At 41.6% G+C, this 19,077-nt stretch overlaps 1 protein-coding gene across 10 annotated transcripts in view; it reads right to left on the bottom strand.

Moving 5' to 3' along the window:
- The window catches only part of FBRSL1 (fibrosin like 1), a 671,310-nt gene that overhangs the window by 338,173 nt on the left and 314,060 nt on the right, over positions 1 to 19,077 (bottom strand). For 8 of the 10 annotated variants that reach the window (XM_019538998.1, XM_019538993.1, XM_019538999.1 and 5 more), the window contains exon 4: positions 8,894 to 8,929. The exons of the other annotated variants lie outside the window; for them this stretch is intronic. In XM_019538998.1, the coding sequence (XP_019394543.1) occupies positions 8,894 to 8,929 (36 nt within the window). The remainder of the gene's footprint in view (positions 1 to 8,893; positions 8,930 to 19,077) is intronic. 10 annotated transcript variants of the gene reach the window in all.

Raw genomic sequence — 19,077 nt, 5'->3', positions numbered from 1 at the left:
CAAGTGGCAGAAAATTCCCACAAAAACAAAGCAGGGCAAAGATTTATGAACAGTAGCGTTACATGTTTTCAATGCCTGCACGTTCCTGCCCTGTGATGGGCTGAAAAGATAAGAGAGCAGCTGCAATGGAACACGGTCACACCTACAAACTGAAGATTAGGCAATTTAAACTGGAGTTAAAAATTCCCTGTAGGGAATCAGTCTGGCATCACCAGAACATCTTAATAATACAGGTAACAGCCAACTTTCAGCATGGCAAGTACTTCAGTACAGATTGCCACCAACATCTTTGCTGGAATCATTCACCAAAAGGAACAGGTGGGTGAAAAGGCAGAGCACTTTGAGAGTCGCTATATTTTGTACTGCACGGTGATTCACATCTGGTGCAAGCTCTACTTACAAGATCTCATAGTTTTGCCCTTGCCCTGCATTTCCTAGCTTTCTTGAGTTTAGATCGGCCTTCTGTTGTCATTTAAGCAAGTCTTTTATGGTTTCATTTATTTATTTGTCATAAAAAGGAAAAAGGCATCTGGGTATTATTTCAATTTCTGAAAACTTACCAGCCAAGTCATGGTGTGTGTGACTGAAATTTATGGCCAGGAAATGGGAAGCCTAAACTCAAAGTTGGTGTGAAGTGAAAACACTGATACAGCACAAGTAGCGTCTCGCTCAGTTGATGCTACTCAATCCTTCATTTCTAATTAAAAGTGCCTTTGGTGAAATATCCAAGCTCTCTACTTCCCTTTTCCCACGTGTCTAAGGGCTGGAAGTTTCTCTTTTCTTTTCCCATCCAGAGTAAGGCAGCCCAGGAAATTTGGTCTCCTTTTTTGGAGCAAACAGATGTTTGTTCTCTATTGAAGCCTTTGGGCTGATCCATCGCTGTCTTTCTTTCAAAGATGAGAGTGGCATCATTTCTCAACTCAGGCTCCTCCCCTCCTGAAGGGAGTGTTACCTTCCTTCTGAAGATGCAGCTTCACTTCTCAGTGTGCTGTACATATTTAATGGCTTGTTAAACTGTAGTCAGCCTGCAACACTACGGGGAAAAAAGAAACCCCAACCCACAAAGTTGATTCCATCCCAGCCCCCAATTTGCAGTTTTCATAACACTGTGTTAAATCTTGAAGGTGTTTTTAGAAACCCTGCTAGGTGTGATATCCGACTCAGGCTTTTCTCTGTTGCTTCATTAACAGCACAGCCGCACCTTGTTTCTTATCAAGAAAGTGACAGAACTGATCATGGAAAGTTCTCTCTAACCTGCAACAAATAAGAACCCTTTTTTTTTTTTTTTTTTTGCAGGTATCGGTGGTGGTAAGAGGAGGAGAAAAAAGGAGGAGAAAAAAGGAGGAAAAGGTGATGTGTCAGATCAGGTGAAAGGTGAAACCTCGTGTACATATTTGATGTATGCAAAACTACCATATTTCCTCAAATATAAGATGAGGGTCCCTGCCTCAATCAGCAGGGGGAACAAAGCCCCTCACCTTATATTTGCATGCGAAGTGGAAGGGGGAGCAGGTGGCTGCTATGGCTGTGACTCTAGACCCACAGGAGCCTCCTGCCCCCCTTTACTTCCCCTCTGCAGATTCTGCACCCTCCCACCCCCACCCAACCCCCTACTTCTCTCCCCCGGCTCTGGTTCAGGCTGCCGTCTCTTCCGGGCACACAGCACATGGAAACTCATTCCCCGGCCCAGCCAATCAGCAGTGGCAACACTGCTGCATGCCCAGGCAGGACCACGTGAGCTTCCACATGCTGTGCTCCTGGAGGGAGCAGCGTCTGCCAGTATAGAGTAGCGGGGGGGAAGAGGCAGAGACTGGGGTAACAGGAGGAAGGAAAGAGGCAGAGACGGGGGGAGTGGGGAGAGGCTGTGGGGAACTGGAGATGAGCAGGATGCAGGGGGCTGGTGGGGCAGGAAGGCTGAAAGGGGAAGCAGTGGGTGGGGCAGAGGGCAAGGGGGGGGCCGCCTGACTCATCCCTCCCCTTTCCCCCCCAGCTACTGCTTTCTCTGATGTAGCAGTGGGGGAGGGGAGATTCAAGACAACCCTCCAGTACGTAGATTCTATACCTGGAAAACTGTAACCAATTTATACATTTTGTTATACAGAGTCTAATTATTGTGAGGGGCATCTTATATTCAGGTTGTCTTATATTTGTGTAAATATGGTAAATTAAACATTCTCCATTGCACATTATTTTTCTTGTTGTTTAACATATGCAAAACATCATCTGGGAACGGCTTAACAGAAACTGCACGTGTACAGGGGAAGGAACATGATAATTAATAAGATTGCCAATATTCTCTCAAGCAAATATAATACATGCTAAGGTTGGACCAGTGTTCTCCTGCTGCATCTTATTCCACAGGTAATTAGGCCAACATAACATTTGCCCTCTCTTATATTTCTGCACCAGTGTTCTGAGTTAATGACACTTATCTCTTTTGCCGTTTCTTTTCATTCAGTGGTTTTGGGTGTAGGTTTCAGTAAGAGTTTATAAAATGAGATAAAACAGTAGAGCATAAATTTCTCCCACCATCTTAATTTCCTCTGATTAGTCTACACCAGCATGAAAGGCAATAAACAGGTTAACTCGGGATCTTTTTTTTCGGGTTTTTTTTTTTTTGTTTGTTTGGTTTTTTTTTTACAGTCCACAGAAATAGGTTATATAAAGTCTTTGCCCAGATGGTCAAAGCTCATATTGATAATACAAGCCCACAACAGAATGAAATAAAAGCCCCAAGGGCCCCAGTCGCCTGCACTCTTTGTAGTGCACTGTTAGCATCCGTATCGTGGATCCTGACCAAAATAGATTTCTAGTCTGTTCCATTTATTTTTGGTAAACAGAAAGGGAAGTAAGCAGAGAGTGAAGAAAAGATATGGGAAAAGAGCCTAGCACGAACAACAAGGTGAAAACAGCTGAGACGCAGATAATAACACAGGCTGACTTATTACACAAGAAAAGCTACAAGACGCACAAGACAACTGCCTTAGGACATTCTTCATCATAAAGTCCAGAAATAAAGATCAGATAGTCTCAAAATCCTCTGTCTTGCCTCTTGGGCAGAATGTAATCCTTTCCAGACTCGGACACTCGAGATGGATATGGGCCGGCTCTGTATTGCACCATGCAAGGCCACTGACAACCAGGCTATCCTGCCTAATCGGGCAGGGGAGGGGGGCTTTTTGAAGATGAGTCTGTGTAACAATAATGTCTTTCTACACAGACTAGAGTTTGGATTCTCCCTTCCCCAGAAATGGGAGGGGAGGAGATTAAAAAAATAAAAGTGGTAAAAATCAGATACCAGTCATATGCCCAGTCCCTCAAGGGGATCTTGCAGGCTCGTGGTGTCAGCTGGCTGTACTTGCATTAGAGCTTGCGGGTTTATGTAAATCAACGTCATCCAATTATGCTTATGTCTTATAAACAAAGGGGCGCCATTGTGTATCTGTTACGTTTTCGATATGGCTGCTATGTGAGCCTCACAATCAGACGCTCTGCCAATGCCACTGACTCAGACGGACTGAAATGTAGCCAGCAAGGGCCCTTTGTGCTTATTTATGGCTGTGGGGATGAGTGAAAATTTATGGGACTTTTCATCATAATTAAAAGCAGACGTCATTTAATAGGAAACAGATTTTGAGAAAAGGGAACTTTTAAAGGAAAATGTGTGCCAAGGGTATGCGTAGCCTCTGCTATTTGTATAGTTGAAATATTTCAGTTTATTTACAATTGTGCTTTTGCCCAAGTTTTTCATAGGGTACTTCAAAAGAGTCCAAAAGCCATTTAGAGGACTGAAATAACATGCGTGCTAATCTTCCAGCAACATTTCACTTCATGGATCACAGAAGCCTCAAAGGACAAGGGCCCAGCTCCTCAGCTGGTTTAAGTCGAAATAGATCCGTTGACTTCGACTTGACTCAACTCAAAAACTTGTATGGCACCTTGAATTGCAAGAAAAGCACACCAAACAGAATCCCAAAACATTTATTGAGTGATACACATTGGTCTGGAGTTAATCCAAACACAGGGACAACGAGGTTCTGATCAAATGAGGATGCTTAGAAACACAATAAAGGGAAATTGTGAAACATCAGGAGATTCAGACCAAGGTGCAGTTACAGTTCTGGTCTGCAGGGAAAGCAGTTTATTAATTTACCAAAATGGTAGCCCATAGGTATTTAATGCAGTTAATCCTGCAGGACGGGAGAGTCAGTGTGTGATGGGAAGGGTTGATAGCCACGCACACAGAGTATGAATGCTATAAGCAGCAAGTCTTGGAATATTTTTTTCCCTTTCACTGCCCCAAGCAGGAGATCTTAATCTCCCCATTTAAAGAACACACACCACACAAGCACGCACGTGGGTCCCTAGGTAACAGAAACTATTCTCCCAGAAGAGGAGAATTATCTGCAACTTCATTTAGACCCCCGACCAACACTTCTCCCTAATTGGCTACTGTCATATTCCCATTCTTGTACACTCGTCTTCTGGCTGACTGCACTATTTCTATTGCATCTGTATCCCAAGGGACTGACTGTTCTAACCCCGGGTCACGCTCCTCCGCCTACCCTCAGAGCAGGGGGTGCTGCCACCTACTACTTCTAGGCCACTCTTCAGGGTAGATGTTTGGTGAGACTCAATGAGATACATATTTGATGACACAAAAGCTTACGCCTTTCTAAAGGAGTTAGTCTCTAAGGTGTCACCCAGTCCTGCCTTCTGCTTCACTTCACACTGACACAGCTAATTACCTCTTTCTCTACAGCAGTGAGAGAATGAGACTCTTCCAGACTGAAGGAGGGGATGGCTGCAGGGCCGAGGTTTACTGGTGAAGATGGGCTCTGGAAGCCTGCATGGTGCTTGCCTCACTCACATAAGGTTTGAGGTTTGTATGTATTCTTGCATGAGAGTTACATCCTGGGAGGGAAGGAGGGAGGACGCACTGAGCACCGAGATGAGTTTCGATGACTCAAAAGGGAGAAAAATCATCTTCAAACTCTCTGCGAGCCTTATGTGTTTTACACACTCCTTGATATCCATGATCTTCATATAAATTATCTGAGATACTGGTTTCCGCTCTTCAACAAGAAAGATGTAAAATTGACTGAAGTTGATGGGCTGCCAGGAATCTGACTAAGCTGCAAAGAGTTTGATATTTTACAGCAGCAGCAAGTAAAAATCAGCTGCATTTGTTGCCAAATGTGTGTTACTGTTGTTATCTTTTTTAAACTATCATTCTGTTTCAAGACCAAAAAAATCCAAATGAAGAAAACTAACTTTATACATTTTGTTTGTTCCAATGTGTACCCACAGACAGGTTGGTACGCTCAATCTGTATCCGCCACGTGCTTTCACGTTTGTTCTCTATTATATTTTAGTCCCCTCCATTGTATAAGAGAAACAGCTGCACAGATGTTCTATAAATAAACCACATGATTTATTTGAAGGGGTTTTTATTACCACGTAATTCCCACTATTGTCCCGTCTTCATCTCCTCCGTAAAAAAAAATGAGTTAAGCAAACTTTAACCTAGACTTATGGATGTGCAGCACTCTACATTTTCAACAGTTGTGTCTTTTTTTGGCTGTTAAATCAGGTACACCTCATGTAGTCCCTGGCATTTGTTACTGTGTCCATTGCAACTAGTTTCTAAGTGCATTGTGTCATAAAACCATAATGTACAACTAGCAAGTACGCTTAGGAGAGCATTCCAATAACTTCTAAGTCTACAAGTAGATAGTTTGAAAAAAGTCAGGGTGTTTTTTTAAAGGATATGCCTTTCTTAAGCTGCTATCCAGAGTCTGTTTGTCTGTTCGCAAGAGGCACATTCCTGACGCACAGAATGAGACCGAGAATCTCAAATCTTATTCGTGTGCACGAGAAACATGGAAGAGCCAAGGAAGATAGGTCATTGACCTCCTTACACATTCTATCTACTCACTTCTCAACCTAGAAAAATGCATATTTAGCACATAAGAAAAGGGCATGAAACTCACACTAAACTCCTTATGAGATAAAACCTTTACTAAGTTCATTAGCATAATTAATGAAGTTAACAGGCTTTGTTGGGGTGCCCAGCACTCAACAATCATGTCCATTATTTAGGCACATACATTCACTTTTCTGCCTAATTGTGAGTCCAACGTATCACCATCTTGTCTCTGGTCTATAGCTTGCATGAGAGCAGCTAGCCAAAACATTCAATATATAAGCTGTTTTGACCAAAAGTAAAAAATTACACAGTATTCTCTCTCTTCCCTGATTGAATGAGCTTAAATATGAGCACTGGAAAATATTCATGATAATGGATTTCAAATTCTCTTTCTGCAAGAAGGCATTTCCTTAAAACTTTCTGTTTCTGTGAACATTCCTAAATATAAACTCATCTGCAAGGATAATTGAAGAAAGCAAATATGAAAGAGTGCAGATTCAAGGTAAGCCTGTTAAAAATAGGAGCATGCACAAAAAAACTTGTGGTGTTTGAACAGCTGTTTGTGATACCCAGTGCAGCCAACCTGCATAATAACTTTATATATCATCATTTTGCAGGTGACAGCCTTCAACAACATAAGCCACACACACATATCAAGGGGATATGAAAAAAGTATAAGAAACAGTGTCTCCATCGCACATTGCTCTTGCAAATGCTATTTTTTTTAAATGTGCTTTCACCATTTCTGGCAAACAATCTCTTTGATGTAAACAAGGGCAGTGTCAAAATACTGACTGAGTGTTTAAAATACAGCTGGTTCTCTGAGAAAATGAAACCTTTGCAATATATTACGGACAACCCCTAGTTTGAGGCCAGTCTTGTTGAATCAGCGGTTAAAACATCTCACTGCCACCAGGGAGAGGCAGCTTCCAAGTTAAGTTTGGGCCAGCAAGGTCTGGCAATGTTAGAAGCAATAATCTGGCCTTATGCTGAATCAATTTAGAATAGCATCATCGTCTTGAGGGAAGTGGTCAGACACAATAGCTGGTAGATGATGATGAGGCAGAAGGCAATAAAATAAGGAAAATGACAATCCAGATGGAAAGGCAACCTGAGCCCTGAGCTAAGACTGATCTCAAAGTAATGCCATGGGGTGTTAGGAACTCCCACCTCGTTTGCCAGGCTCTGGGTTGGTAAATAAAAGACACTGCTATGACAAACCACTACCAGTTGTCAGACGAGGAACTAGACAATTTAAGATCAGGTATTCAAGAGACAAAAGCAGATTTCTTATCAGTCAGCAATAGAAAAAACTACCAGATGATTTATTGGTTCAGGGACTTTGAAGAATCCTTTTGGCCTTTTTCCATTAAGATTTCAAAGCCCACGTTACGGCAAGTGGAAAATCGTTTAATTTCCAAATTGTGCCCTGAGACATAAAATTTGTGGAGATGATTCGTTACTATTTATATAATGCCATGCATGGTGCTTTACAGACAAAGAGAAGGCATAACCTGTGCTTTAAGGTATATTAATATAAATCGGTGGATCCAACCATTTGTATGCAAGAAAAACAGAGCTCAAATATTTTGGGGGGGACTTCAGCCTCATGCTAGAACAAAAGGCTCTTAAGTTTTTTTTTAAACAAGGATACTTACCTGAGCTCTAAAACCAGAACACAACCAATCAGGTTCATAACACTCCCCAGTGTCTGCGGGTACTCAGCACCAGCAAGAAGCATTTCCATTGCGCCAGTTTAGACCATTACACAGTTCACATTATTAAAAACTCTCGGTTACTTTAGAGGATGACTCAGGAATTTTATACTTTGATTATGAAGTTGATTTAATGACCTCCTACCCTAACTCCATAATCTCCTGCTAAAAGAGATCTGTTGTGAGTCTTGCTACCAGGCATGCACTCTGGGCCATTCACCCAGGAGGCAAAAGCTCATGTTGCGATAAGGCTTGCAATGGCAGTGGTTACTGTCAATAACTGTACAGAGGAATTGTTAAATGGGTTAAGAGTCTTCTTTCTAATTCAAATTAGCATACAACTTCACTTACAATTTGAACACTAGTAATCAGGAACTACATGACATGTTGGCAGACCAACGGCACCGTCATTCTGGACTTCTAATACCATTCATTTCTCAGAGTCGTGTGTAATCCAGAACTCACTAAGTAGTGTCTTACGTAAACAGCCTGCACCTGGTGTCTCATCTCTCGTATCTGTTCTATACATTTATATGCCTGATTTTTCAAATGGGTGAATGCAAACACTGTATAGCCAAATGAGAACATCACATTTACCAGGCAAAATATCATTACTGCACATATAAATAAGGTATCTGCACAACCGAATGGCCAGTTAAACATCATGATGGCACTGCATACTCATGTAATTATATCTAACTACCTTTGAAACCTGGGTCCTATGACATTACCCGTGATGATGGCATCTTTGTTTGCTCAAGGTAAAAGCATTAATGTCACTCAGTTCTCATAGTGAATGAGATTAATTCTGCCACTACCAGTCATACAGCTCAGTGTTTGACAGCAAGAGAATTTTGTCTTCAGTTTTTGATTTGACTGAAGGCTCACAGCTCCTTTTAAAACAAGAGTAATTTTGTCTGGGTTTATTTTATTTACTCATAGCAAGTGTTGTTGTTTTTGCTGTTCTAGTTTTGAGGAAATATCCCAGGGACTTTTAATTCTTGGAAATCTTCGCCCTTTTGTAATAAATCCCAGTAAGAATGAAGAAAAAAAGAGCCCCTAAAAATAGGCTATTTAATGCTCTCTCAGGTGCAGAAACTGCTTTGCTAGATACACAAGACAGTGCTTTGCTCAAAGGCTGTTTTTCATGTTTTGTATTCCCTTGATGTCAATGGATATGCAACAGGTAATATAAACCTCTGCAATCAGCAGTAACAGAAATGAAAGAATTAGCTGTAAATTGACTTACGGAATAGCCTCTTCCTGAAAATGACTGAGCAGAACTCTGTGGGAGGAAACAATATGCCATAGTAAGTAAGGCAAGTGATCATGTGTACTATAATATATATAGATATATATATATATTTAAAAAAAAAAAAAAAAAAAAAAACAACCCAAAAACCTTTTATTGAGATTCTCCACACCCCAATATTTCTTTGGGGAAAACTTTACAAACAAAACACCTCTTAAGTTATTTTCTGACATTCTACGTATTGCCACGGGAGTCACTTTGTAAGAGCCAAAGAGCACTTGCAGGTGGTGGCTTCATGCCTGCTTCATACAACGATGCAATAGCTACAGTGGGGCTTCAAAAGCACCTTTCAATTGATGCAAAGGATTCTCATTTAATTCACAGTGTAGTCTTGATAGACGGTTAGATTCAAGAATGCAATCAAATATGGGCTTAAATCCAGCCCTATTCAGGATACCCTTAAGTGAGACTTTTAAGGAACTTGAGCGTGTGCATAAAGCAAGTCTTCTTGAGTGAGAGCCTGGAAAAACTGTTCCATGGACTATCTCCTCCCCCCTCACTCATGCTTGAGCAGACCATCTACCACACTCTTCTCTGCGATCATGTGAATCATCTACTCTTCATCACTGTGCTGCCTCCCTGTGAAAACTATTTCCACTACTAACTGTGAACAGAAGCTGCAACAGGCTGCAGTAAAGGGTCAGGGGAGCAGCGGTAGCAGCTGAAAACGATGAAGAAGGGACCTGCATCACATAACCAGCCAGTCCTCCAGCACCTGCTCCATAGGCATGGGCCAAATGACTCTGCAGTCATTATGTCCCAGAGAACCCATGGTAAGGTAGTTAAATTTTATTGCCTAATTTACGTGGATAACATGGTATAGAATGATTAAGAGAAAGTTTCATAGCATTTAGGTAAAGAGATTACACTAAAAACAAGGAGTCCTAGCTCCCCATTTCCCAAGGTATTCTAATGGACGCTGGATCCTTAACAGAACCACTATGGGGAGTATAAAGTGTGGTTCCAAGGTCAGATCGATAAGATTTTCTTCTGCTGCTCAGGCGGCAACAGTGACAGGAGTCATATACCACCCTACCAGAACATTACATAGTACCAAGTTCCTGAGTTATTAAAGTGAAATGACTGCAAAATATGGTAAGCATCAGAATTTTTTTTCCCAGTAACTAAAAAAACATCTGTATTATTACTCTGCAGTTTTATGGATAGAAGCCACACAACTTAGATTTGCTTGGATCTAAGGCTTCCAGGCTGCATAGGAAAAGAGAAGCTGACTGGGAGCTATCTGCCATTAATAACAAATTAAATTGCTTACTGTATATACGTTTCAGCTTCTAACACATTAGATGCAGATTTGACCTCTGCCTCTAAACATTACAAAAGTTTCAGAGCTATAAAATAAACCTTTTAATGTGAAGTGGCTGAAAATAAAGCTATAGAGTGATGAAATGAAGGGCAGTGATATTTATGGGATTTCTGAGCTGTTAAGACCAAAAATATCTCAAATACTAATAAAATAAAAAAAAAAAAAAATGGAACTGATCAGAATGTACAGGAAAGCTTAAAAACAACATTGCTCCCTTTACATAAAGATATTGGATAGATTAATTCAATTACCTATTCTTCCACTGTTGATAGCTTGCCCCTCCAGTTAATTCACCAAATTTCAAAAACTGAAGTGCACAGAGAATTGAGAATGGGTCAATTTACTTCCTCTGAAAGTGGCAGGTGGAAAGGGACTAAGGTGAATGCTCTTGAAATTTCAGGTTAAATACAGACCCTGACAATGTTTAGCAAAATAATAATAATAATACCCCCACCAGGTTTATTAAAATCTCCCTTCTGGGATTTTAAAGATGAAAGCAGCAATTAGTCCATAAGGTGTTATTTCTGGAAATTAAGATCTGACACTGTTTACTCTGTCATTTTTCACAGTTAAAAAGTTCTCTGTTGCAAAGGTATTTCTCCCCAGCATTATAATATTAAATGTCCTGGAACTGAAAAAATTGGATGACTTTTTCTTGGTGACTTTTTATTGCACACGTAAGGCTAGTAATTGTTGAACACACTGGATCTAATGCTTAAAATTCTTTCCGGCACCTCACACATTTAGAATCAGAGAGTCAAAACCGGCCCTTTCAGAGCAGTTTGCAATAGATTTCCCTCATATCCACTAGAGGCCCAAATACTCCTGCTTCCTGGGGGAGCCGGGTACGTTCCAAGAATCCATATCAAATTGCTGCAACCAGAACCCCTGAAAACTATAACTGATGAACACCATAGGAGTACCAGACTGGAGCAGCATGCAAAACGTAAGCCTCTTAATAGGCACTCCAAATGTGAGAGCCCTTTTGGTTCTATTTTAGAATAAACCAGGAAAAGAAACTAATGGGGCCCAATCCTTAACATTTTTATTTATTCCTTATGTAATGAACTGTGGCAGCATATATGCAGATATAATTAAACCCTGTTGAACTGAATTCAATTTTCAACATTGTTTCTGTTTCAAAATCTAACATGCAATTTGTGAAAAAGTTAGGAGCACATGCTTGTGTTGCTTACCAATCTGTGCTGACCAAAGCCAGCAGGGTGACAGTTGGGAAACAAGATACCCCAAGAACCCCAAGGCATAAGCCTTTCTGCTAAGGAGACCAGACAGCATTAACTGCTATAGGAGTAGCATTTGTGCGATATAGATACCTGCTCACAGAGAAAGAGCTGCAACCAATAACCGTTTGCATGAAGGTCGTACCTCTCTTTATGATTTTCCAATTTCAAATGGGTTTGATTCATCAACTTAGGCCTTGTCTTCACTGTTAAAAAAGATGTATTTTTTACATTTCAGGGTAACTAATGTGTGTGAGCTACCCCAAGGCAATAACACAATGGAGACAAGGCACTTTGGTTTGATCACAAGGGAAACTTGTGGTAGTATATACATACGGCTGACGTCGGTAAAACTAAAGAACCTTGTTGTCTTCAATGTATTTTCACTACGGCAGAACTCTACCCCTACATAAACAATATACCTTTCTAGCAGTGAAGGCCAGGCCTTGGCGTTGAAAGGCTCTACTATCACATGCCCTTTTGAGACATCCAGGCACTCTGTAATTTTGTTTTTAAAATTTCTTTCCTTATTCCTTAAAAATATCGCGTGATTATAATTAGAGAAAATATCATTACAAAAGTAGGGTTGCATGACAGACCTTTGGCTGGGCCTTCAATTAAGAGTTATGTCCTTCATATTAAAATAGATGTTTTCTTCCCAGAATATTTTGATGATGCAAAAAAGAAATGGCCCTGACTAGTTTTGGAAATGATCGGAATTACCAGAAAATTGTACATGAAAATTGGAAATCGTTTACCGTGGAATATTTTTTGTTATTTTTTATTATTTTTAAAAAAAATTTAAATTTGCCATTTTTGTTTTGGCTAAACTATTCTATGACTTTGGCCTGGAGTCACAAATAGGTTTTGGCAAAGGACTCATCAGCTCTTCACCCAACATTTGTTTAGCTCTAGTAACTCTTTGCTACCTTCTCCTTGGGATCTGAGGGAGAGATGCCAAGCATCTTGGGGCACGTCACAGATGAAACCTGGAGCAGAACGGGGACCTGAAAGAACCAGGGTCTCTCAAATCCTACGTTAGAGCTCTAACCACGGGACCAGCCCTCTTCTCTGATCACAGGGTCAAATTTACCTTCTGTCCAGTACACTCAGGCTGACGGTGCTAGTCAGCATGCTGAGGAATAAATAAAACTGAAAAAAAGAAAAAAACTAGTTGAGGTGAGTTTTCTGAGTAAAACCTTACCAAGAAGTAACAAAAGAGATTTCTGTTTTCCAAGGGTCTCATGCTGTTTAACCAGCTTTCTAGTCGGGTTGAATTTCAGAAAAAAGACAACAAAATTTTCTACCAGTCTTTCCTGGTATATAATATGCCTGTCACTAAAAGTGTTAATTCAGGTAGGACCAGATATCTCCTGTCCCAGTGATGGGCCTCATAAAACCAGACACATTTTGATGAGAGGGAGGAGAACAAGAGTAGGGAATATGCCATGGCTTAAGCAGGACAATTTTTATGCAATGAGTCCCTTCAATCACACCCTTCCCTATGCCAATACGAAGAGTTCAGTTAACTCGCTAAAGGCCAGAGTGTGTCAGATGTTCACGTACACTAGAAACCAGGACTTGCACCTTGCACTGTTACCTTCTGCATTGCTCTGTGTGGGTATTTGCTAGATGAACCAGACTTTTGAAGACAGGAGCTATACACCGTCACAAGTCAACAGGCCTGTTCTATGCTCTTCGTAGATCAGACTGGGATTTCACGAGGTGACAACTGCAGCTAACGTTTAAATCATGTGCCTGCAGAGTGCCTTGTCCAAAAACCACCTCTGGACAGCTCAAGTTCCTCCCTCCATTCAGATAAAGCAAATGCCTCACTATAGGCCCATCCCAGGCATGCAGCTTTACTAATTCCTGCCATTTTACCAGTCTTGCCATTTTGATGCATTAATGAAAATCCCAGCTCCTGAACATAACTTGTTATGTAAGGACAGGGGGGCTTTTATTTATTTTTTTTAAACAGGCAATTCCCCAGTCCTCAGTCTTTGCAGGAGACAACTTGGAAATGTGATGCCAATGAATCCTTAAGGGTCTAAAACCAAAAAGCAAGAAAACAGACTTCAGGTTACTTTAAGCTTGTGACTGTTAACCCATCTCAGCATTTTGGGGGAACTAGACTTTTACAATTGGCAATCATAGCTTCTCAGTTATGCTACTTCAGTCTTACCTAGTATTTCTTCAGTTGTTCTATATACATCATTATAACTCAACCTCCCACCACCCCATCTACAAATGGGGAAATTTGAGCAGCAAGATTTGAGGCCAAATTTTCAGCATCCAGAGCTCTAGGTGCTGAACTACTGAAATCAGGCCTCAGGGAATTTGGCCCAGGTCACCCAGGTTCTCAGTGCAGACTATGCCTCAACTTCTTGACTGTCAGGTTTGTGCTAAACTGGAAAGAGCTCATCTTCCCCTTTTTCAAGTACAGCAAGACCACATTAGAAACCCACTCCCCACCTCTGCCCAAAATTCACTAAATTGTTTTTTCCTGACTCCATGCCTTACTTTGAGCTTTTTTAAACTCTAGCTCTTCCTCTACTTTTCTCCCCTCTGTAGCTCTACTAGTGCGTCTCTGCTTCATGTTTAGACTTTGACTGTGGCTCTTATTTGGGTATTCCCATCCCTACTATTTAAAGGAAGACTTTGGTATGCAGGGATAATGGAACACATGCGTTTCCATATTCTTTCTTGTCCCTCTCAGTCAAATCAAGCAGATATTTTTCCCCCCAGATGGTATCAACAATTTCCAACATAGCTTTGCTAACATAGCTCAGACTCTACTGACAAAGCCTTCTATTCTTCCTGTCTAAAACAAGAAGAACAGCTTTCCTACAATGAAAAGTTTTACTAGTACAGGTTTCTCTCACCAACCATGGTTTTGAGTATCCACACTTAATATTCTATATACAATTTTGGCTACCACGGTATACAGTTTTGAGTAACCACGGTTTTCTGTGGCCATGCATCAGCCCGCCACCTCCCATTTTTCCCCGTAAGCCTTTTGTTTTGCCAACCATGGGTACTTTCAGGAGCGTAGCCCCCACGGTTGGCAAGGGAAACAAGTACTATTCATTTCTGACGTGAAGCCATTCATCTTCTTCTATCTACTAGTTGGTCTCACCATATCATTGCCACTGTGAAATGCTGATTTGCAACTGGCAATTCTTTTTGCTATCAAATTATTAGGAGTATTATTTTTATTGGTATCACGACGGCAGCAAGAGTCCCCATTCAGAATCGGGCTCTCATTGTACTGGCCACTGTATCAACAGGCAACAGAAAAAGAGAGCACCTGTCCCAAAGAGCTCAAAATGTTAGCAGCCCAGGATTCCCACAAAGCTCCTTCAATGCTTCCCATCATTTACTATCTCACTTCTGAGCTCCACAAAAAGTGCTACCCATTCACCCAAGTCTTGACCCTGTGGTATTTTATTTCCACTGGCACCCAGCCTGAGCAGAGACAGTGAAGCAACATGTGCCAAAACCATGTAATGGTTTTGTGCAGTGGACAAATAGAGGCTTACAGTGAAAGTGCTGGACTCATTTTCACTTCAGAGGTTTGTTTGATCATTGTTCTGGGAAGGGGCTTAAACCTTAGGCATATCTAATGGACCAGGAGACTTGGAATACAGCCCTGGGACTTGCTATGATATTGCAGCTGCTTTAGTCCATTTGCCCCAGCAGGGGGCAGTGTAGTACAAAGAGTAGGACCAGGAGAAGGAGAAAAATAATCAGCCGGGTGGAACACAAAGAACAGTTCACAATAAATGTGCAGCTTGAATTAGAAATCACTGAAGCTTTATTGCACCCATCTACTGGGGACAGGATTACACATCCAGACTATACGGTAAGTTAAACACTGATCCAAGAATATTCAGAAAAGAGAAAGTCTCAGCATTTCCGCCTTCTCTTTGCTCGTTACATTTTAAACATACCATGGATGATGGTGATCGCTAAGGGAAGGCAAGAGAAGAGAGAGAAAACCCTAAACTAAGCAGAGGTGCTTGTGCTCCTGTGCACAGCCTAAATTAATCCCTTGAAAAGGAGAATTTTTTACTCTAAAGTGGCCAACACCTCTTGCAACATATTTCCTAATCAGCTAGTATTTATGGTCGATATTTTATATTTCCAATTTCCCCCTAAGGGCTCACGAGAAATCTGCACACCTGCCAACCTTTTCAGCTGGACCAATAATTGCCAATTTGCTCTTTGCCTCAGTATATCACTCAATTTAGCCCTTGCTGTGCCCTGCATACATCCTCATTCATCTAGGTGCCCCCATGACAATTAGAGTGTTAGCTTCAGCTAACTAGGGCAACTATTCTACTAGGGTTGGAAGACAATTATTAGTCTATTTTCCCATCTCGTGGCAACAAAATTGAGAATCCGTGACAATTACATTCAGCAATTCTGTACTCTGCCTCCCGCCCCTCCTCCTCCCCCTCCCCCATCTTCCGAATATTTCAAATTATCACAGCTCTACTACCACATTCAAATTTTCCATGTTCACAGGGAGTGAGGGTTCTATTTAAATGATAATGAGGGACGATCCATTCAATTTAGTGAGGGAGAAAATCCATTAAAACGCAGGCAGTTCTTAAGCTGATGGGTCAAGAAAAAGATAAAACCTTTTTTAAAGCAATTATACAAGGCTCTATGTGGATTTTTACACTGTGCGGGACATCAGAAAAGATTAGGACAATTATGGAATGAAGCAAAAAAAAAACAAACCCAAAACAAAACACCCAAACCTCCCACTTTTACTTGGGTCAACACAACAAAATAGCAATGGGGCTTATCGGCCTCTTAATTCTCTGGTAACGTCCAATTACCTTACTATGAAAGGCAGCAGAAGAAAATCCTATTTTGGAAAAGGCTGTTGATTGTGTGTTGGCCCTAAAGCAACCTGATCGGATGCTACAGGACAATCGGTTGAAGGGACTTTGAGTTTTGTAAGAGATTGAAAGGAAATTTTTATTTGAGCACTATGAGTATAAAACAAGTGGAAATCATATGCCCGCTCCCCAAACAGACGCAATCTGCCATGCAAACTTGGGTTCTTTTGTTTTCTCCTAAGAACTTCACCATATCCATCAAAAACCAGGCCCAACAAATGAAAGCTTTGCAGCCAGAGATGATCTCACTAGATCAAATACACATTTTCCCTTCCTGACGATCTATAATCAGCGGCACTCAGAGTAATGTCTGGAAAGATGTACTGTACAACACAGACTATTGCTGCTATATTATAAAGCTCTACAAGGAAAATTTGCTGCGCATCAAAGACAGAAGCAAAATCACGGCTGATGGTTTTGCGCGAGTGTAAAAGACACACTCGATCAATCGCGTCACTTCAGTCTTTTTCAGGGTGTAATTATTTCACAACAGACCAGGCCACCTTTTGCCTTCGTGGTCCATTACAGACTAACGACATACATTAATGTAAGTAAAGCACAACATGCTGGCACCCCATTAAATAAGTCACCTCAAGAAACAGTTCAAATAAGAGAAACTAAGCTGGTCATAATAGCACCTTCTAAATGGAGAAGAGCAATGAGGGTGGAGGGGGAGCCAAAGCATGGCGGGGGGGGAGGAGTGTGCCCTTCTGTGCTCCCAGGGTAATAATACTCAGTGTTATAGCCGATACTTTCATACATGCATCCCTGCACACCTGCTGTGCACCATATCTGCTATCACCTGCTTCATTTACTTTGCTATTTCCACAAGTTAATAGGGACAGAGATGGGAGGTAAAGGCAACACAGAACAGGCGGCACAAGAGTACTGTGAGCCCCAATGCACAGAGAAACAGCAGGGCAGCTCCTTGGGGCTGAACAAGCAATAGGCCAGGCACCTGAGGCAGCATGGTATGTCAGCAAGAGAAAGCGACTGCCCTGGGACAACTGTGGTGTAGTCTCAATTTGTAATCACTAGACGGCCCCTAAGGAAGACGACCCCCCACCACCATTCCCTTTAAAGCCTAAGTTCCCTACGAAGGTTTAATCCTCTGAGTGCCACACATACGGGGTCAAGTCAGTTCAGCTGTACACCATTCATCTGAGCAGCGAGCATCGGGGCCTGCTCATCCGAGAATCCAGCACTCATTTTAACTCTTGACAGCATGCACCGAACAACCCTCCCACCCCGCAAAAAAACAACACCCAAAGTTGGGTCTGCTTCCCCAGCTCTGTTCAAAGGTGTACAAGCAAACCGAAACCCCAGAGCCTTCGAAGACCAGCGCGGTGACCATCCCAAACAGACTACAGGACATTCACTGACATGCAAAGAAGGGGTAGATGCCAGTCAACTGACATCGCATTCGTCTAATAACAAACGATGTGCATGCTGCGATTTGCAAGCTTCTCTTTTTTTTTTTTTTTTTTTTTTACCTGCTTAAATTACTTATTAGAAACACACTAATCTGACAGGGCCATAAAAGCAGCTTATTCAAAGTCCTAGTGGGTGCTCCAGCCCACTGGCACGATGGCTGGCAACCTCCAAGAACTGGATCTCCAGTTCTGGCTGAATTTCACTGGGGAAGTAACTGTCTTGAAGAAAGTTAGACACCCAATGAAACTCAACTCTTACTGGGCCTATAATTATGTGGGCTAAGGGAGGGTGGAGAAAAAGGCTGTGCCACTGGCTTACCAAGAAAATTCTGCGAGTAGTGTGGCTCGAACTAGTAGATCTGAATCTTTTATGACCCCCACCCCCCATGCCCTCCCAGCTGTACTGATCAGCATCCATATTTCCAGATGCCTCAGGTCACACACTTGTCAAAAATGGTCACACACTTGCCATGAAGAGCCAAGGGGAGGGGTAAAGAGAACAGCAAAAAAAAAAAAAAAGGAGGGGGCGAAGGGGAGCCGTTTCTTGTCTAACAACTTACAGTCAAAAACAAATCACACAAAAAGATGATTTGCCAAAAGAGCTCCTAACCCCCTCCTTTCCCTTTCCAGTGCACTCGCATTCGTTATCCTGGAAGCAGATCACAGGGACATGTTATTTTTTTTCTTCCTCCCACCGTGTAGGCTGTTTACAGCGTCCCATTCACACTCAAAACATGTAGAGAGAATTTTCCCCCGTCACATTTCCCTGTCAGAGCTGTCAAGCCGAATCCCGCTTTAATCTGCCAAAAGCACTTTTCTGCTGACATTTTTAATAAATACTTTCAGCTTTTAAACACATTTGTGGGAGCCATTTTTTCCCCTTTTTTTTTTCCCTTCTTCTCCTGTAGAATGGGCTCTGAAAGCCTTAATAGCAAATACATTACGCTTATCAAAGGCTTTCTCCCCCCTTCCTTCTGCATCCTGAAGCAGAGGTAGTGTTTTCAATTTTAAAGCTAAATTAACTGTCCAATTGAATTTGGCTGGTGTGAGCTGTTTTCTGTGACAGGTTTTAGTTATGAAACATATTTTACATTAATAGAACTCAACATGAAAACCACTCGCTCTGGGATTTCTGTGGCTTGCCATTGAAATGTTAAATTTAATATTTCAGACATGCTCGTGCCAGCGTTTGATTATTGTTCTTCATTTA

The sequence above is a fragment of the Crocodylus porosus genome, unplaced genomic scaffold (genome assembly GCF_001723895.1).
Source record: "Crocodylus porosus isolate Cpor-Errol unplaced genomic scaffold, CroPor_comp1, whole genome shotgun sequence".
Classification (NCBI taxonomy): domain Eukaryota; kingdom Metazoa; phylum Chordata; order Crocodylia; family Crocodylidae; genus Crocodylus; species Crocodylus porosus.
The sequence above is the reverse complement of the archived record's forward strand: the minus strand, read 5'-3'. Positions and strand labels throughout refer to the sequence as shown.